Source organism: Ursus maritimus, unplaced genomic scaffold (assembly GCF_017311325.1).
Source record: "Ursus maritimus isolate PB19 unplaced genomic scaffold, ASM1731132v1 scaffold_12, whole genome shotgun sequence".
Taxonomy (NCBI): Eukaryota; Metazoa; Chordata; class Mammalia; order Carnivora; family Ursidae; genus Ursus; species Ursus maritimus.
In genome coordinates this window covers 70538756-70560349 of record NW_024423564.1, presented here as the reverse complement: position 1 = coordinate 70560349, position 21594 = coordinate 70538756, and the positions used below count along the sequence as shown (strand labels likewise).

The window sequence follows — 21594 nt, the reverse complement described above, 5'->3', positions numbered from 1 at the left end:
AAAAAAAAAAAAAAAGAATATACAGTGGGGAAGGGACAGTCTCTCCAATAAATAGTGTTGGGGAAACTGGATGGCTACATGCACAAGAATGAAACTGGAGAACTGTCTTACAGCATACACAAAAATTTACTCAAAATGGATTAAAGACTTGAATATAAGACCTGAAATGTAGGCCTACCTACAGCTAATATCATATTCAATGGTGAAAGGCTGAAAGCTTTTCCTGTAAGTTTAGGAGGTATAAACTTTCAGTTATAAAATAAATCATGGGCATGTAATGTATAGCGTGGTAACTACAGTTAACATTGTATTGCATCCTTGGAAGTTGCTAAGAGAGTAAATCTTAAAAGTTCTCATTACAAGAAAAAAATCCTACGTATGGTGACAAATGTTAATTAGGCTGTGGTGATCATTTAGCAATATATGCAAATATCAAATCATCATGTTATATATCTAAAACCAGTATAATGTGTACAATTATACCTCAATTTATTTTTTAAAGATTTTATTTATTTATTATTTACGTATTTATTTATTACTTATTTATTTATCTCTTAGACTAGAGAAAGAGAGAGAGTGATTCTGAGCAGGAGGGACAGAGAGAATCTCGAGCAGACTCTGTACTGAGCAGAGTACAACGTGGGGCTTGATCTCACGAGCCTGAGGTCATGACCTGAGCCAAAACCAAGAGCCACCCAGGCGTCCCAATTATACCTCAATTTTAAAAATAATAAAATTTAATTTAATTTTTTGAAATGAAAAAATCAATATCTTACTGGAAGAAATCAGCAGTGTTTGGTTTGCTTGGCTTTGCTGGTATTACAGTGGGAAATCACAGGCTCTGGGGTCAGATTCTTCTCTGTAGAAGTAACTTCCTTCTGTGTCAGGAGGCCCTAAGAGCACCCTCAGGTTTGGTGATTCATCAGGACTCAACAGAACTCAGAACAGCTGTTATATGCATGGTTAGGGTTTGAATTACAGTGAAAGGCACATAGGACAGAGTCCAGGAGAGACAAGACACAAGCAAACTTCGCGATGTCCTCTCCCAGTGTAGTAGAATGGACAGCAATGACATATGACAACATGTATGAAGTATCCCCAACCTGGAAACTCACCTGGGCCTTGACATTCAGAGATTTTATTGGGGGTCAGTCACATAGCCACGGAGTGCCCCAGTGATTAGCCTTAACTACTCAGTCTCTAGTCCCCCAAATCCCCAAGGTCACATTGACACAGCATGACCCAGGGCCCCAGGTGAACAAAAATGCACTCGCCAGAAATCATACTGTTAGCATAAAATATTGGTGTGACCCAAGGCCACAGGTGTACAAAGATGTTATTATCAAGCAGGATACTCCAAGGCCTTAGGGGTCGTCTCCCAGGAGCCAGTCAAGGAATGTGGAGGGTTTGGGTACCCCAGTCCCACTGAGTTAACTCTTCTGCGCAGCCTCCGTCTCCTGATTCATAGAGTACGAAGATAGGAGGCACAAATTTGCTTTAAAATCAAATGAGGTGTCTCGTGAAAAGCCTGGAGCACAGGTTTTTAGTTAGTTCCCTTCACTTAAGTTAGGGCTTCCCCAGTGTAAGTGTCAGAGGTGAGATCAGATAGGGAACAACTGCAGACTGCCTGCCACCACAGGCCTGACTGGGCCCTCGAGGTACTACAGTGACTAAGAGCAGCTTTCTCATACCTTAAACACTTTCATTTTCTCATTCCTTAAATATTTTTTTTTTCAGTTAAAATGGCATTATCCAAATGTCTAGGCATTCAGGGGGAGTCAGGGGCTATAGAGACCATTAGAATAAGTTTTTTTTTAAAGATTTTATTTATTTATTTGAGAGAGAGAGAGCATGAGTGAGGCGTGGGGAGGAGCAGAGGGAGAGGCAGAAGCAGACTGCGCCGCTGAGCAGGGAGCCTGACACAGGGCTCGATCCCAGAACTCTGGGACCGTGACCTGAGCCAAAGGCAGACGTTTAACCGACTGAGCCACCCAGGCACCCCCCATTAGAATAGTTTTGCTTTTCCTGGGGCGCCTGGGTGGCACAGTTGTTGGGCATTTGCCTTCGGCTCAGGGCGTGATCCTGGAGGTCTGGGATCGAGCCCCACATCAGGCTCCTCTGCTATAAGCCTGCTTCTTCCTCTCTCACTCCCCCTGCTTGTGTTCCCTCTCTCGCTGGCTGTCTCTATCTCTGTTGAATAAATAAATAAAATCTTAAAAAAAAAAAGAATAGTTTTGCTTTTCCTCAAAAAGTTGTAAATAGAGCTACCCTACAATCCAGCAATTGCACTGTTAGGGATTTACCCCAAAGATACAAATGTAGTGATCCGAAGGGGCACCTGCACCCCAATAGTTATAGCTGCAATGTCCACAATAGCCAAACTATGGAAAGAGCCCAGATGTCCATCAACAGATGAATGGATAAAGAAGATGTGGTATATTTATACAGTGGGATACTACTCAGCCATCAACAATCCCTGGAATCTTGCCATTTGCAACGATGTGAATGGAACTAGAGGGTATTATGCTGAGTGAAATAAGTCAATCAGAGAAAGACAATTATCATATGATCTTACTCATATGTGGAATTTAAGAAACAAAACAGAGGATCATGGGGCGCCTGGGTAGCGCAGTCGTTAAAGCGTCTGCCTTCGGCTCAGGGCGTGATCCCGGCGTGCCGGGATCGAGTCCCACATCAGGCTCCTCCGTTATGAGCCTGCTTCTTCCTCTCCCACTCCCCCTGCTGTGTTCCCTCTCTCGCTGGCTGTCTCTCTGTCACATAAATAAATAAAATCTTTAAAAAAAAAACAAAAAAAAAAAAAACAGAGGATCATAGGAGAAGAGAGGAAAAAATAAAACAAAATGAAATGAGAGAGGGAGACAAACCATAAGAGATTCCTAATGATAGGAAACAAACTGAGGGTTGCTGGAGGGGAGTAAGTGGGGGATGGGGTAACAGGGTGATGGACATTTAGGAGCGCACGTGATGTAATGAGCACTGGGTGTTACATAAGACTGATGAATCACTGACCTCTACCTCTGAAACTAACAAGACACTATATGTTAATTACTTGAATTTTAAAAAAAGGAAAAAGAAAACTTAAAAAAGGAAAAATCAGGTTTCTTTTGTTTTCTTCTTATATACAAATGTCTCTCAGGATGTTTTCCACATTAAACCAAGATCCGTACCCAAAAATGGTTTTTGTTTGCTTGGAGTAGTTTTGTTTTGTTTTTAAGATGTCAGGATGTAATTGACCACAAAACAAAACAAAACCTAAAACCCCAGCTGACATATTTAGAACAAACTTTTTTTCTCATATAGCAAGAAATGTGGAGGAAGGTGATGGCTGCATGGATTCGGCTGCTCGGCAGTGTCGTGAAGGACCGGGCTCTGTCCTGCGTTCTGTCCTGCTGTGCTTGGGGGGTTGGCCCCTTCGTCTTTAGGCTTGTCCCATCATGGTTCCAGGGCAGGGACTGCAGCTGCAGGGGGCGCAGCCTCAGCGGAGGGCAGCCAGGGCAGCCAGGGATGGTTTCTCAAGTTCCTAGGAGCGCCCAGTAGGCATACCTGTCTCACAGGCCCATCCGCCTGGCCACACACACACACACCTGGGGCCTACCCACCTCTCCTGAGATCAAGGGCTCTCTAAATGAAATCTGGGTTTTGTTAGCAGGAGAGAAGAGCTGTATACCTGTACCTTCTAGCCTGACACAGGTAGTTCTTTTCATAAGGAAATGCAAGTGGTGAGGGGCTCCCTCCCAAATATGTCCAGGGCTTTCTCTCAAGCTTTAACCTGCACTGGAATCCCCGGAGGACTTGGCAAAACACGATCCACTCCCAGAGTTTATGATTCTGTACTTCTGGGATAGAGCCTGAGACTTGGCATTTCTAACCAGCTCCCAGGGGAGGCTGATGTTGCCGGTCAGAACACGGCCTGAGAACCCCTGCTGTAGGCTTAGAGAAAGCCCAGTTTACGGACATTAGCTTCAGCGGTGGTTCTCAGCGGGCAGCGGTTTGCCTCCCAGGACAAGGGGACATTGCGCAATGTCTGGAGATATTTTGGGTTGTCACACTGTAGAAGGTACTACTGGCATGTGGTGGGTCGAGGCCAGGGACACTGCTGAGCAGTCTACAACGCGCAGTACAGACTTCCACAACAAAGAATTATCTGGCACAGAGCATCAGTAGGACAGAGGTCAAGGTATCCTAATTTAGAGTGATTTTGTGTGATCAGACCTAATAGGTTCAAAGTAAAATTTCTCCTCAATTTTTAATTTGCAGAAGTGATTTCTGAATAACAATATTCTTATTTGGAAAGCACAGTCGTCTTCAAAGAGGTTTGCCTAGTGGTGGTATTGAGGCTTCATTCTGTTTTCTTGCTTACTCAGATTAGCTGTTATAGTAGCTTAAAATGGTAATGTAGATTTTTGTTCTTTTTTTAAAAAACAGGTTTATTGATATGATTGACATACCACACAGCTCACCCACTTATAGTGTACAATTCAGTGGCTTTTAGTTGTACCGCCGTCACCACAGTCAATTTTAAGAACACTTCATTACCCCCAAAAGAAACCTTTTAGTTATCATCTGCCATCCCCGATTTCCCTCTCCCTCCACAGCCCCAGGCAACCAGGAATCCTCTGTATTTGCCTGTTCTGGACAATACATAGACGGGGAGTCATATAATATGTGGTCCTGTGTGCATGACTTCTTTCACTTAGCGTAATGCTTTCACGGTTCATCTGTGTTGTAGCATGGATCAGCGCTTCGCTCCTTTTTGTGGCCGAATCATGTTCCACTGCACAGATATTCCATAGTTTGCTTACCCTTTCATCAGCTGGTGGTCTTTGGGTTGTTTCCACCTTTTGGCTATTGCGAATAGTGCCACTATGAATATGCGTATATAAGTTTTTGCGCGGACGTATGTTTTCATTTCTCTTGAGTAGAAGCCTAGGAGTGGAGCTGCTGGGTTCTCCAGCTCTACGTTTAACCATTTGAGGAACTTCCAGGCTTTTTCCAAAGAGGCTGCACCATTTGACCAGCAGTGTTTGAGAGTTCCAGTGTCTTTACATCTTTGCTCACACTTGTTATTGTCTTCTTTTTTATTTTAGCCAGCCTGGTGGGTGTGAAGTGGTATCTCACTGTAGTTTTGATTTACGTTTCCTTAATGGCTAACGATGTTGAACATCTTTTCATGTGCTTATTGGCGATAAGTTTGATTTATGTCAGAAACTGAGTTAGAGTCTTGAGCAGAGACCTACATAGAATTGGCCTTCAGAAGTCCAGACTCGGGGAAAGGACTGAGAGCGGACTCAGTTATCAGAGATTGAAGTGGGTTATATCACCATTGAAGGGTATAGCCAAGACCTCAAAACTTAAATTAATGACTGACTCCATGGGGCAGGATTCGGAATTCGATGTCAGGGATCAGAAGTCAAGGAGTTTCCTGAGTTGGAGGCCACTAAAGCTGGTGCTGTTTAGGAGGTTACCCTTGGTCCATTCCCCCTGTTGGGGTCGGGAAGTCCTGCAGATGGGAGGCAGGACAAGTATCCGCCTCTGGTGGCAGCCCTTGAGAAAGCAAGAGGAGAAAATCCAAGAAAGGTGCATACTGAGGAAGCAGCATAAGTGTCCACCGTGCTCAGCTGCGCCTCTATGTAAATTTATTTTATAGAAACTATAACGAGAAGCGTCACCGTCACAAAGACAAGCTTCGCAGAGTCAAGGACCATTTATCTCATGAAGTAAAACTACGAGATGGTAGAATTGAACAACTGGAAAATGAAGCCAGATGTCTGCGTCAGCAAGTGGAAAAGGTGAGCAGAAAGGTGAAGAGCTCCCCGAGGCGCTGCGGCTCGGCTCATTCGAGAAAGCCCACTTGTGCTTTAATTCTCTGTGGCCTCTTCATACCCAGGTTCTCATTTCTTTCCTATGCACCTTCTTTCGATGTGAGTGATTCTGCCAAAAAGTATGTAAGACTCATGGTGTTGGTAAACTGAGTCAAACACTGAAAATATCCTGCACTTCCAACTCTGGTCAGTGTCTTGTCTTCAAATGAAAATGTCTTCTCTTAAATACCTGTCAGCAGAGACTTCCAGACCACCCTCCATAACTCATTCCTAGTTCACATTGCCCTCATTTTGCCTCAAACTCCCGTCAGTTTTAAATGGCAGTGAAAATTGGTGACCCCTATTTATCAGTCCTTGTGTAGTGTCTGCAGGCTTTTTTTCCTAAATATCCATGTCTTCTTCATCTTTGTCCCATGGCCCCTTACTGGTAGGCAGGAGGAAAATGAGACAGATGGCATGGAATCAACTGCACAATGGTCTTGGGATCATTAAACTACATGAATTCAGAGTGGAGAGCAACTGACTAGGCCAGTAATGCTTTCCCTTCTTGAGATGCCTAGCCCATCCGAATTTTGAAAACTCTGTGCTCACTCCTAAAATACTCATTTCTATGTATGTGCCAAGGATCCCAAAAGAATTCATGCAATTTCAGTCATTCCGTGGGCTATTATGGGATGGTTAAGAATTCTAGACTACACACAATAACACATTTTTGGATTATAACAGATGCGTCACCAATGTTTTTTTAAAAAATCCTCCTCATACTCTACACGATAGTGAGAGAGGAAAATCAGTTGGATTTTGCAGTTCCCTTCTCTTTGGGCACTAAGTTGTCAAACTTTTAAAGACTCGGATCTAGGTTGGACTCACAACTAGGAAAAGTACATGAAAAGTACTACAGAAGAAAGTAGCAACCCTGGTTCATGGGCCCACCGGAAATAGCAGCCTACTTCTGATTACTACTCTCTTGGACTGCCTGCCTTCCACTGTTAGGCTTATATGACAGAAACGGCCCCCTGCTTCTTTCTTCCTGACTGTACTGGGTTGAACATTGTCCTCCACAAATTCATGTCTGTCCAGAACCTCAGAATGTGATCAATTTGGAAATAAGGTCTTTGCAGGTGTAATTAGTTAAGATGAGGTCATGGTGGATTAGAGTTGGCCCTAAATCCAATGTGACTGGCATCCTTATAAGAAGAGCAGGCACACATAGCCACTCGCAGGGGAAGAAGTCCACGTGAGGATAGAGGCAGCTCTCGGAGTGATGCCGCTATGCCAGGGAGCACCAGGGATTGCTTGTGAACTCCAGAAGCTGAGAGAGAGGCATGGAGCCCCCAGAAGGAACTAACCCAGCCAACACTCCAATTTTAGACTTGGAGCCTCCACAATTGTGAGAAAACCAGTTCCTGTTGTTTTAAGCCATCCAGTGTGTGGGGTTTGTTACAGCAGCACTGGGAAAGCGACGTGTCCACCCAGAGAGCCACAGATCTGCGGGAAACACTCTGGAGATGGCCAACAAGCAGAGGCGAAGGAAGAGCAGGTGGTTCCTTTGCTCACTGCCCTTGAAGGGTGCTGTGGGCTTTGGCCGCGGGCAGGTGCAAAGTCTAAACCTGCCACCTCTTAGTTCTGTGACCTGGCACAAGTCTCTGGGTATCATTTTCCTCGTCCGTGAAATGGCGGAACTAATCCACACCTCACGAGTCTTTTGTGCAGTTAAAATAGGAAATGCCTGCAGTGGCGCCTGACACGGACAACTCTCCAGAGATGTTCCTTCCTTCCCTTACGGTGTAAGCGCTCTTAGACACATGTTAATTGGTAGATGTACAGCTCACAGGAGGAATTGTTAATGGAATAGGAAATACTTAGCCTAGAGAAGCCTGATGTGAGATCTTTTAATGCCACAGTGGTACGAACCTGGAGGTCCTGATTTTACTTATTTTAGGGCCTGTGGACCAGAGCCACGAGCACAAAGAAGCTGGGCTCACCTTCTAAGCACCAAGTCTCCAGAAAGTAATGCCACTTTTTTGGTTTTATCCCTTCAGCCTTCTCTTTATACAGTGAGCCAGTTGAGTCTCCTGACTGTTGTAAACATCCAAACCAGATTTCTCCAAATATTTCATCCTTTTATTAGAGCAGGTGTCCTGATTTTCTGGTTCAAAAAAGTAGGGCATTTCCAAAGCGCAGAGTGTCAGGACCCTGCCCCATCCAGTGTCCTTTCTAATCCAGTCGTAACTGCAGAGTAGTATTGGTGGGATGACTGCTTCTATTCTCAATCCTTACCAAAAACATATTTAAATAAGAGCAGACAAGACTATTGTTGGATATTGAAGTGTCCTGGCTGCAGGACTTTAAAATCTGGCGTGGTTTGTTTCGGAACATAATGTAATATCCTTTCTTACACTTCTTGAATAGTAGATGGAGTCTTTTCTGGATGATCTATATTAGTGCCTTATTTAAAAGAAAGAAAGTTGCCCCTCTTAACTCTGTGATTCGCCATCTGCCCGCAGCTCATTACGCTTCTCCCGTCCCCACTCACTCCCGCCTGTGGCAGCAGGAGGCACAAACACAGAAGGGTGAAGACACGTACCATTGACAGGGCATCAGTGAGGTGACAAGGGCAATTCTATACTTTCGAGCTGCTAAACTCCTCACCAACGGTGATATTTATTAATAGCTACTGACTCTTTCAATATAAGAACATTAGTATTTTTTCACAAGCTACACTCCTTTATCATTTTAGCTATAATCTCGCTAGCTATTGCTTTCCGGAAAAATGTTGGTAGAAAATGAGACATGGTGTCAGGTTAGAAGTCTCTTCAGCATGATCGCTGCAAGGGTATTCTCAGTAGCCGGCTTACCTGCTTCATTTGCCAAGTCAACTGAGATCCCGAAGCTGGTTTCCAAGGATGGGGGCTAAATTCCCATCTTCTCCCTTTGCCATAAAAAGACGATCACCACAATGCAGATAGAGATGTTTTACATGGAAAAATGTCAGGCTGGAGCTTTGGGGAGTTCAGTTGCATTTGGTAGCAATTTGATACTTACGGTATTAGAATACACATGAAAGCCTTGGGACCTTACTGGAAGTTGAGTTGCTCAGATATTTTTAAATGTTAACCCAGGGAATGATAAATTGTTAAAAAAAAAAAAAACACAGGACCTAAAATAACCAAAATAAACAGAAGAACTATCTAGCTGACAATGTCAGCAAACAGGTGAAAACATACTAGGGGACAGGAGAGGGAACGTAAAGAAGGGATATTTGCTGTCAACTTCATAATTCTTCCTCCTGCTGTGGTAATGAGGGGTTTTATTATCTCTAGGAGAAGGCATTCCAGGACGAAGTCACTGCTCAAAATGACATACTGTTCCTAGAGAAAAGGAAACTTCTGGAACAAGTCACAGAGCAAGAAGAATTAATCCGTGACAATAAATGGGTAATATCTTCCGTCCAGAACAGGTAGGTGTGGTCCTGCCTGAGGAGCCAATGAACTCTGCAAAGATGTTTCTCCCTCAACGAAGAGGTTGTTCCAGAGACTGTCCTCTGGGTTTGCAGCCTATCTTATAATTGTTGCTCTGCTGCCTGCTGTTTTCAGCAGTTCCTGCAAAAGTAATGAAATTAAAGAGAAAAAGATCATGGAGGAGGCGGGTGAGCCATTCGATGGGCTCTTGCATGGAGGCATTGCCTGACTGAGGACCTCGCTGGGCTCATTCTGGCCTCTGTCACTTTATGTGTTGACACTCATTTTTATCATCTGATACCTGTGGAATCAAGGTAGATCAAGAGAGGAACAGGTTCATACTAGTGACTTAAATTCACGAAACCGTGCGATACCAATTGTATTAATTTATAACGACAAATGGTCCCAGCAGAGAAGAATTCACATATCACCCAGCCCAAGCCCTCTCTCCTCTATTAGGAATCCCCAGTTACAATGAAAAGTGTTCTTGGAGCACAGAATTAGGGCAAAGAGAGTGGTTTGATCTTAACACATAGAGTCATCAATAATAACTATAATGATTAACATTTTTTGAGCACTTACACTGTGCTGGGCATTGTTCTTAGCTCTCTCTCTCACCAATCCTCATACCAGTCTCACGAGGGAGGCTCTGGGATTAGCCTTATTTTATGGGTGAGAAAGCTAACCCAGAGAAGTTCAGGAACTCAGGCAGCCTGGTCAGTGACAGAGCAGTGTGTGGACCTCAGTAGCTTGGCCCTAGAGCCCACAGCACCACAGTCTGTGGGGAGATCTGTCCAGCAGGCTGGAACTCTCCTCTCTGCTGTTATGGGCACACACTTCTTAGGGCAGGCCTGGGAAGTCTCTGATGATCTCTTACTGTCTGTGTCTCCCCTTTTGTAAGCCTTCTCTGTAAGCCATTGCCCTTCTCAGATTACATCATTGATTCTGAAATTCCCAACACAACTGACTTATTACCCGTGCTTAACATTAATGGTGTTCCCATCTTGCCCTCCTAAAGACACACTCTAGCCATCTGGATTGGACTTGTGTGTTTTCCTTGGAGTAAGCTTCTTCTACAGGATGCTTCTTCCTTTTACAGATGAGAAAACTGAGGCTCAGATTTGGAATTTGCCAAGGATCACATAGCTAGTACGTGGCAGAATCAGAATTCAAACACAAATCTCTGATCAGCACTATTGTACTATCATGTGTCCCGAATAAACCGTGGCCCTGGAGAGTGAGCCTGGTATAGTGGTTAGGAGCTCAGGCTTAGAAATCTGAAAGATCTGAATTAGCATCTCAGCTCTATGACTTTCTGGTTTTATGTCCTTAAACAAGTTGCTTTTCTCTGGGCTTCAGTTTCCTCATCTGTAAAATAGGCTCCATAACAACATCAATTTCATGGAGTTGTTGCAAGGATCAAATGAGCCAACACATGAGCAGGTTTAAGTGTTTACTCTGTGGGTAGGTTACAGGGACTAAGCACATGGTAAGTACTTGGTAAATGGTTATTGCCGCTATTGCTACTACTACTACTATTACTGCTGCTGCTGCTACTACTATTAATACTGCTACTACTATTACTACTGCTACTGTTACTGCTGGTGCTACTGCTACTATTACTACTATTGCTATGACTGCTGCTGCTATTACTACTGCTGCTACTACTACCACTACTACTGCTAATACTATTACTACAGCTGCTGCTATTACTGCTATTACCACTACTACTGTTGCTACTACTACTGTTAGTACTACTGCTGCTAGTACCACTACTACTCTTACTACTGCTGCTTCTGCTACTACTGCTGCTACTACTATTACTATTGCTGCTGTTATTACTACTGCTACTACTGCTGCTGCAACTGTTAATGCTGCTGCTACTACTACTACTATTACTACTGCTGCTTCTGCTGCTACTATTACTATTACTACCGCTGCTGCTGCTATTACTACTGCTGCTGCTGGTGCTACTATTACTGCTACTGTTGTTGCTGCCGTTACTACTACTACTACTGCTACTACCACGACGAAAGTATGGGATGACTATTCGAGATCAGAACCAGATGCAGGCTGTGTAGCTATAATATTTGAAGGGATGCAGAGAGATTTCAGTCCCACCCCTAAATGGGATCATATCCTTCATCAAGTTTCTCAAGGGCTAGAATTGTGCCTTCCATACTCTTGCAATATGGTATGTCTCTGTTCTCAATATGTTTTTAATGCCTGTGTATAAGCCAAAAGCTTATTAATTTCTACTTGGTCTTGGAACATGATGAGAATTACTCTGCCAAAGTTGGTTCCATAACCAACTAGGCAGTGGGCTAAGACCCAGAGCTAGTGGTAAGTGGGACATGGTTTTGAGTTTTTAGTAATGATACAGAAATTTTTAGTTATTCCTCTGATCTATCTCATTCTTAGAGTACTTCTTCTGGATAAAGAAAATAAGGAATTGCAGGAAACCACTCTCCGGCTTACACAGCAGGTTGGCCTCTTAGAGCGTATCATAAAGAACATCCAGATTCACAGAGGAGAGGTAAGATGCGTGCTTCTGTTGTGTCCCTCATATGAAGCCTAGTTGCTAAGGTTGTGGTGTTCTCTCTTCATGTTCATGTAGCTGTAGGCTGCACTTGGCCTCATGGGGGCCAGTGGCAAAGAAGCGCATTGGCCGCACGAGAGCAGCAGACGCTGAGACTGCTCTTGGCCAGCTTTGCTCTTCATTGGGTCAGCTTGGGCCTGGACTCATGACTCTGAGATCAAGACCTGAGCCAAGATCAAGAGTAGGGCACCCAACCAACTGAGCCATCCAGGCACTCCTGTGTCAGCTTTTAGTAAACACTCTCCTCCTATGTGATCCCAAAGAGACTGTGCATGCCTCGTAGCTTCTTTAACTGTATCCCCATTGTCTTTGTGCTTCTCTGTCTCATCAAATCAGCAGTGAGATCCTGGAGCAATCCATAAGGATTGTATCTCTTATGCCATTTCATCTACAGACAGGTGCTCCGGGGTGCCTGGGTGGCTCAGTCCTTAAGCGACTGCCTTCGGCTCAGGGCGTGATCCCGGCGTTCTGGGATCGAGCCCCACATCAGGCTCCTCCGCTATGAGCCTGCTTCTTCCTCTCCCACTCCCCCTGCTTGTGTACCCTCTCTCGCTGGCTGTCTCTATCTCTGTCAAATGAATAAATAAAATCTTAAAAAAAAAAAAGACAGGTGCTCCATAAATATTTGAGAATGAATGACTGTTAAATATTTTCACATGTATGCCTCATTCTCATTCCTGTTTGCCATGGATTATTCTAGCCCTGTTTGAGAAATGAGCAAATCTGAGGCTCAGAGAGGTAAATGAAGATAGTCTGGTCTGGCAAGGAGTCAAGCCTAAGGGGAACATCAGAGTCAGAGAAAAGCAATTTCTCTCTCAAAAATCCAAGCAGACAAGTAACGAAGTCCAGATAGATGTGGCAATAGTATAGTTTCAAAGACGGTCCAGAGTCTGGCTGGTAAACGTGTCAGCGAGAGGGATGTCGATGAGCAGAGTCGCATTCTGAACCAAGATAGAAGCTGCTTGCTTCCTCCTCTGGTTTGTATCACCTGCTAGATGTTTCCTTCCAGGATACTTAAGATAGATCCTGCTTGTTGGGTACTGTTGCTATGAGCATAAGACCCACATCTGGTTTGCTGTCAGAAAAGTGATTATTTCTGGGGTGCCTCAGTGGCTCAGTTGGTTGGGTGTCCAACTCTTGATTTCGGCTCGGGGTCCTGGGATCAAGCCCCATGTGGGGCTGTGCACTTGGCGCAGAATCTGCTTGGGATTCTTTCTTACTCTCTCCCTCCACCCCTCCCCCAACTCATGCACACACTTCTCTCTGTCAAATAAATAAATAAAATCTTTAAAAAAGAAAGGTGATTATTTCCGAACTATATGAGTTGTTCTGTAGATTTTGTCAAAAGTAGAATGCCAGATTACATAGCTTAATTTCCAATACTTGATGTTTTTTCTTAATGATTTTTTATTATATTATGTTAGTCACCATACAGTACATCCCCGGTTTCCGATGTAAGGCTCGATGACTCATTAGTTGTGTATAACACCCAGTGCACCATGCAATACGTGCCCTCCTTACTACCCATCACCGTTCTATCCCATTCCCCCACCCCCCTCCCCTCTGAGGCCCTCAGTTTGTTTCTCAGAGTCCATAGTCTGTGCCGTCCATGTTGTAGCAAATGTTGAGAACTCGTTCTTTCTGATAGCTGAGTAATATTCCATTGTATATATGGACCACAACTTCTTAATCCAGTCATCTGTTGAAGGGCATCTCGGCTCCTTCCACGATTTAGCTATTGTGGACATTGCTGCTATGAACATTGGGGTGCATATGGCCCTTCTCTTCACTACGTCTGTATCTTTGGGGTAAACACCCAGTAGTGCAATGTCTGGGTCATAGGGTAGCTCAATTTTTAACTTTTTAAGGGACCTCCACACTGTTTTCCAATGTGGCTGTACCAACTTGCATTCCCACCAACAATGTAGGAGGGATCCCCTTTCTCCACATCCTCTCCAACAATTGTTGTCTCTTGCCTTGTCTATTTTTGCCATTCTAACTGGCGTAAGGTGGTATCTCAGTGTGGTTTTGATTTGAATTTCCTTGATGGCTAATGATTTTGAACCTTTTTTCATGTGTCTGTTAGCCATTTGTATGTCTTCATTGGAAAAGTGTCTGTTCATATCTTCTGCCCATTTTTTGATTTGTTTATTTGTTTCTCATGTATTGAGTTTGAGAAGTTCTTTGTAGATCTTGAATACCAGTCCTTTATCTGATGTTTTTGCTTGAGCTACAACTGTTCTCAACTGTCTGTTCACTCACTATTCTACTTATTCATTCAACAAACATCAATTCCAGAAACTATGCTAAGTCCTAGGAATATGAAGATGGACCCTGTTTCTGGAGGTCTTTAGTCTGCTAGAGAAGGACAGAGACATACATGACCAAGCACTATAGTATTATGGGTGCTGAGTTAGAGCCTTAATGGAGGATATACTAGAACCAATAGCTTTGAAATCCACAACATTATCCTCAAACAAGATAAGAAATGTGACAGGGTCAGGACTACAGCACATCAAGCTCCATGTTCCATGTGTGACAAAAGTACCAACTTGTAACATCTTCACACCTGTTAAAACAACTCCAAAATTGTTTTTAAATTTAGAATCTTAAGGCTCTTCCAATTCGATCCCCTCATTTTATACAGGAGGGAGATAAAACTCAAGAGAGGTTAAATGGTATGCCTGAGTCACACAGCTACTGCTGACATTTCCCACACCTCTTGGTTCTCGGTGATTGGGTATCATACTATAAACAAATGAGTATATAGATCCCTGAGATCAGACATAGCCTAGATCTCCTCCTTCCTTGCAACACCTCAGAGGCTAAAAAGCTGAGAGCTTGACAATTGTTGAGTGCTTGCTATGCACCTGGTACTGTGCTAAGCATTTTATGTACATTATCTCATTTAATCTACAAAATAACCTTGCCATTTTCACATCTGAGGAAACAGAGCTCTGGAGAGGTGAAGTGACATCATTGCCCAAGGCACATCACTAATAAGTAGAAGAAGAGGGACTGAAACCAACTCTCTCTGGCACCTTGCTCTTAGCCACTAGCTTGTAATACCTCAAGTCTACTGTTTCCCTTTCGGGGTATGGGGGCAACCAGGGACATGGCCTTGTAAGAGACCATGTTGCTTCCTGTGTTGTAATCCCATCTTTCCTCACTCTTGGATTATAAACTCCATGAGAGCAGGAACTATGTCCGTCATGTTACCCTCTGCATCCCAAGCACTTAGCACCAGGGTTATAGCAACAACTTAACTCATCTCCTTTCAGTCTCTCCTCCTGATCTGTCCTGCCCATGCCTCCAGACTAATCTGCATGAAGCACTGCCTGTCTTCATAGTACTTCATCTCACAGAGTTCCAGAGACTTGTTTTGTCTATCAGAAAAAGTTCATTTGTTCAACAAATGTTAGGCCTATTCAGGGTACCAGGCCTCATACTGTCCCCCTTGTGATTTGGATATGGTGAGGTACAAGATACAGTGTCTGGCTTCACAGAACTCAGCCCTGATGAGAGTGACCATCATATAACTGGCAACTACCATACGCTGTGGTAAGTTCTACAATAGCGGTAGGCCCAGAGTGCTGTGAAAGCAGGCGGAGGGGCATTTAAACCTGTCTGGGGTGATTAGGAAAGGCTTCCAGCGTTGATGTCTAAGCCAGAAGAACTGAAGCCACATGGGAACTTCTCATAGTCCAAATAACTTTCTGACATCAAACAAGCTTGATCAAATGAACCTGATCTACTTACTGTTTCCCCCAAAGCTCTGGTTTCCTCCCTCTGGATGTATTTCCCTTACTTGGAAAGACACATCCCACCTTCCTTCTTTCATCTTCCTGGCTTTTGTCTTTTGAAATCCTATTGTTCTATTAGTCTATAGCCAGAGGGATCTTTACAAAATATAATCTGACCATGTGACCCAAAGCCATACAATGACTTACCACAGTCTTCTTTAGGCTCTTCTAGGAAGCCCCTTTTCCTCCACTGCCTTCTCCCATGACTTCCCTCCCCCAGATTTTCTCTTGGCGGGTTCCTACTGTCCCTCATAATTTGACCTAAATATCTTCTCTTCCATAAAGCTTTTTCTGAATCCTCCCCTCTCCAAATATGGCTTTATGTCCTTGATATGTTTTCTTGTTGCACCTTATGTCCCAAATCCCAGCTCAGCATTTTACTAGTTGTGTGAAAGAAGAAAACCTTATTCACCTTCTGGTTCTTTCATCTGGGAAAATGAAGTAATAACACTCAAAGGTGGCTGTTCCACACCAAAATCTGTATATGAAGATTTATAGCAGCATTATTGATAATAGCCAAGAGGTGTAAACAACCCAAATGTCTATCAGCTGATGAATGGATAAATAAAATGGTCTATCTATCTATACAACAGAATATCATTCAGTCATAAAGAAGAATGAAGTATTGATCCATGTTATAATGCAGATGAACTTTACGGATATTATGTGAAATTTAAAAAATCCGGTCACCATATGTCATATGATTCCATTTATATAAAATGTCCAGAATAGGCAAATATATAAACATAGAAGTAGATGACTAGTTGCCTAGGGCTGAAGCATTGAGGGATGGGGGTGTAGCTAAAGGGTATTAGATTTCTATTGGGAGTGATGAAGGTGCTCTAAAATTGGTTGTAATAATGGTTGTACAACCCTGTGAATACACTAAATACCATTGAATCGTGCACTTTATTTTTTTTATTTATTTATTTGAGAGAGAGAGAGAGAAAGCACAAGCAGGAGGAGGAGCAGAGGGAGAGAGACAAGCAGACTCCGTGCTGAGTGCAGAGCCTGGCATGGGGCTTAATCCCATGACCCTGAGATCACAACCTGAGCCAAAGCCAAGAGTCAGATGCTTAACCAACTGAGCCACCCAGGCACCCCAAATTGTGCACTTTAAATGACTGAATTGTATATAGTGTGTGAATTATATCTCCATAAAGCTATTACAAGAATGAATGGATGGATGGATGGATGGATGGATGGATGGATGAATTTCAGATATGGCTACTGGGGATAAAGTAGAATAATTAGATAATATATATAAAGTACCTATAATATATAAATAATATATATATATAGATATATAGTGTATCGCTTGGCAAATAAATGTCTTTCAATAATACAGCTTCTTTCTCTCTGTGAAAGAAGCTTTTCTATATTGAACATTTATTGAGTTCCTCCCATGTGTTTTATGTTAATTAATTTTCACAATAACCCTGAAAGATTAATGATTAATTGTTATTCTCACATTTTAAATGTAGGAACAAAAGTCAGAGAGGTAATGGGACATATCAGAGTCTAACTAATAGAGCCAGAATTCAAGCCTTGCTCTCCTAACTCCAAGTCTACTAATATTTTTAGCACATTATAAAGTTCTCTGAATGCTAGTTTATTCCTCCTTATAGAAGCTTCTCATTTATTAGGATAACTAAGAATTTCTCACAGAAATGAGTTGGCTTGTATCAAAGGTTAAACAGGGGTCCAAGTTTAGGGGAATCAGTAAACCCCTGTAACAATATGTAAAATTTGGTCTGTGTTGATCGGTTTCTGTGAGAAAGAGTATTTGGTTTTTAAAGTCACAGATCTTAAAAAAATAGATACTTCCTTTCATGATTTAAAGTGACAGAAAATGTTCACCAGAGTATTAAGTAAAAACTTACCTAATAGAACAGAATGATTTTATCAGCTAATATGAGATAATTCATGTAGGAAAATAGATATAATAAGCAGGCTTACAATGAAAGTGCTAATATGGAAGTATAAGATTTATAATTACCAGATATTTTATAGGTATTTAGGGATCACATTTTTTATTGAGATGTAATTGACATATAACATTCTCTGTATAAGTTAAAAAGTATAACTTGTGATTCATATAACAATGATTTGATATATATATCCAATGCAAAATGACTATCACAATAAGATTAGTTAACATCTGTCACCTCACATAGTTACGATTTTTTTCCTGGAGATGAGAACTTTGAAGATCTACTGTCTTAGCAACTTTCAAATATACAGTTCAGTATCGTTAACTGCAGTCTTCATGTTGTACGTTACATCCCCAGAATTTATATTATAGCTGGAAGTCTGTACCTTTTGACCACCTTTGCCTAATTCCTCCATCCATCACACCCCACCTCTGCAACCACAAATGTGATCTCTGCTTCTATGAGTTTGTTTTTTTTTTTAGATTGTACGTATATGTGAGATCATGCTGCTATGAACATAGGATGGGGTGCAGATATCTTCAGACCATGATTTCATTTTCTCTGGATTTCGAGAAGTGGAATTGTTGGATCGTATGGTATTTCTGTTTTTAACTTTTTGAGGAAAAGTTTTTTGCAGAGCGGCTGCACCCGTGTACATGCCCATGGGTAGTGCCTGAGGGCTCCCTTTTCTCCACGTCCTTGCCAGCATTTGGTATCTCTTGTCTTTTTTATGATGGCCATTCTAACAAGTAGGAGGGGAGGGAATTAAATTTTTTATCAAAAATATATGTAAAGCTTACGTTTTAGGATCATATTGCCAGTGGCTTGTAATTACAATTTTAATTATTCATTCTTTCTTTTCTTTTAGGAGACAATTTTTGAGATTCCTGAATTTGAATTATTGAATAAAATCTTGTCCTTACCAAACTCCAGGTTAGTAAAGTCAAGACAATCATCTGCAAGCCTGAGAGTCATGGCTGCCTAAGTTATCCTGAGTTGGTGGCTTGACAAAGCATAGCATTTGGGAGTAACTTTTCTATATTTAATATTTGAATCTTTTTCCAATTCCTTCTCTCTTTCCACCTCTTCACCCCCACACCTGACAGAATCTTGACTTAAGGTAGAAAGTAATCCATAAACATAAGGTACATGTTATTTGGTTTCCTTTGTGTTTGACAGTTGTAAAAAACTGAAATCCTATTGATACCTTATCCCTGTAACCCCAACATGCTACCAAGAGATGCTGTTTTCACAAAGTCCTCACATATGGCCCTTCTTAGTTTTTCAGGCACAAGTTTAGTAGAGCTGGTTGGAAGTCTTCAAGAGATTAAAGAACATACATCAGAAGCAGCAGTGGCAAACCCCAAGTCCCCCAAGTCTCTTTCGTGTTCACAGAATTCTGAAGCTGGATACATAAACGTGGCTTCTCTGAAAGAGACACACATTGCATCCAAGAACAAGACCAGAATTGTAAAATCACTGGTGGCTAAAAGCTGTTAACTTAAAGCTTGGGCGTGAGGGTGGAACATGACGTGGAGAAGAGTTACCATGGATCCCCACTGGACGTCAACCAGGAGTCCTCAGAATTTCTGATAAATTCATTAAACTGGTTGTAAAAATGGATTTCTCTCTCTCTCTCCTTTTTAAAGATTTTATTTATTTATTTATTTGACAGAGAGACAGCCAGCGAGAGAGGGAACACAAGCAGGGGGAGTGGGAGAGGAAGAAGCAGACTCCCAGTGGAGCAGGGAGCCCGGTGTGGGGCTCAATCCCAGGACTCTGGGATCACACCCTGAGCCGAAGGCAGACGCTTAACGACTGAGCCACCCAGGCGCCCCATAAAAATGAATTTCTCAAGTTAGTTTGATATCCTCAAATATCCTTGTATTGATCAGTAATAGTGTCTTAAGTTCAATGGTTTAATTAGGGGTCTGTTCAGCAGAGCACATATATAGCTAATTCAGCACTTTCCCCCTATTTTCATGGGTATTATTTTTTTTAAGTAAAAACAATGTAATTATATTAAAGCAAATACTTTAAAAAGAAAAAGAAATCTCCCATAATCCTGCATTCTCAAGACAACTATTTTCATTTATTCCTTTTTGGTTCTTATTCAAATGTATATATTTTTAAGTTGTTGCTATATTGTATCTTCATTTTCACAGTCTGATATTTAGTTTAATATACCGTAAAGCGTTTTTTGCTATTTCAATAGTCTTCAGAATTATTCTGTCAGTAGCCGCAGGATATCCTATCATGTCGATGTTCTATAAATTCTCTCGTTGTTTACATTTAAGTTGTTTCTACCTTTTCACTATTTGAGATTATGCTGTGCTAAAAGTCTTGTGAATGTAGCTCTTTGTTTTCTCTTGAGTTACTCCAGAAAAGATTGGCATAATTGGGTCAGAAGATACAAATGTTATATAGTTTTGGTATATCACCTATTGCGTTGCTTTAAAAAAAAAAGTTGTGTCAACATAATGTTTCTATAGTCAACCTCTTTATTTTTTTCTTTTCTTTTTCTTTCTTTTAATTAAGTAGTGGAGCCCAATATGGGGCTTGAACTCACGACCCTGAGATCAAGACCTGAGCTGAGATCGAATGGGATGTTTAACCAACTGAGCCCCCCAGGCGCTCAACCTCTTTAAGCCTCAATTTCTTGATCCATAAAATGGGAACAGTAGTTGTTCCTGTCCCATAGACTTGTGAGGACCAAATGAAATGAAATGTGTATTTAGAACTTAGTAGCTGCGTAACAAATGCTAGGTATCATCATTTATTTTCACGAGCACTTTGTACTAGTTTTTCCACAACCTCATCAACATTGGATATTATCAATTTAAAAAAATTTTTAAAAAATAGTTGCTATAAACTATACTGGAGAGTGATTCCTGCTGTTCTTTCTTCCCATCCTTCTTCTCCTCCTCTTTCTTCTTCCTCTTCAATTGAAGATAGAGAAGGAGACCAAGGGGAAAGGAAAAGTAACCAAAAATAAAAGACACCTTAAATTGAGACATTGAATTTTTATATGTAACCCTTGCTTCCTCAGATGACTGACCTAGAAAGGATGATCAAAGGATGTAGGACATAATGGCTATGATATCAGATACATGCTCTGACTCCAAACCTTGCCCAAGGTCACCTTTCACTCAATTCATTGAATCATACTATGGGCTATTCAGTAGTAGGCATTAGAGCTACACCTGTGAAGACAGTTTCTGCTTTCCTGGAGTTAATATGCTATTAGGTTGGAAGGTAGGTATGTGTGTGTGACAAGGACACAGAGGTGGGGAGACAGACTATATAATTTTGGAAGGTGAGTGGCGTGAGGAAAATACACCAGTGGTGCATCTGAAGAGTGACCACAGGCAGCTTCAGTTTGAGTGGCCGCTGAGCTGAGGCCTGAGCTACAAGCAGCACTCCCTACCTTCATCAAGATCTAGAAGATTATTAAAGACAGTTAACAGCTAGTACTAAGACTCTAAAGAAAGTATCAATCTCCATGATTGATATGGGGACAGGAAAAGCCAGAGTATCATGACTGAGGGTGATACAAGGCCAGGTAATGTAAGGCAGGCCTTTGTACGTAAGGGATTGATTTTATTACAAATATGGGAAGCCAGGGATGATTTATACGCAGATTTATTTAAAAAGCTGTAGCTGCTCTGCAGGAATGAGTTGTAGGTGACAAGAGTGGAAGCTTGTGGCAGAACTAGAACTAAAATTCTGGTGCCCTGACTTAACTGAAGAGCTACATATGCCAGGCTGTTCCAAGCGCTAAGGATTAAAAAACTCTTCCTTCGTGGGGCTCAGAGACTCATGCCCAGGATAAGAAACCGCATACATGGTGGCTCAGAGGTCCTGGCCCCGCCTACTGCCGCAATGTCCAGTTTGGGCGCAGGAGGTCGAGAGCGCTCCGCCGCCGGGGCGGGGCGGGACTTCCGGGGGCGGGGT

General features: G+C 42.2%; 1 protein-coding gene across 1 annotated transcript in view; it reads left to right on the top strand.

Moving 5' to 3' along the window:
- Positions 1-19263, top strand: part of CCDC30 (coiled-coil domain containing 30) — a 60970-nt gene extending 41707 nt beyond the window's left edge. Inside the window, 5 exon segments of the mRNA XM_008699348.2 lie at positions 5669-5810; positions 9167-9303; positions 11726-11840; positions 18509-18573; positions 18921-19263. Of these exon segments, the coding sequence (XP_008697570.2) occupies positions 5669-5810; positions 9167-9303; positions 11726-11840; positions 18509-18573; positions 18921-19140 (679 nt within the window). The 3' untranslated portion in view covers positions 19141-19263.
- Positions 19264-21594: the final 2331 nt, after the last annotated feature.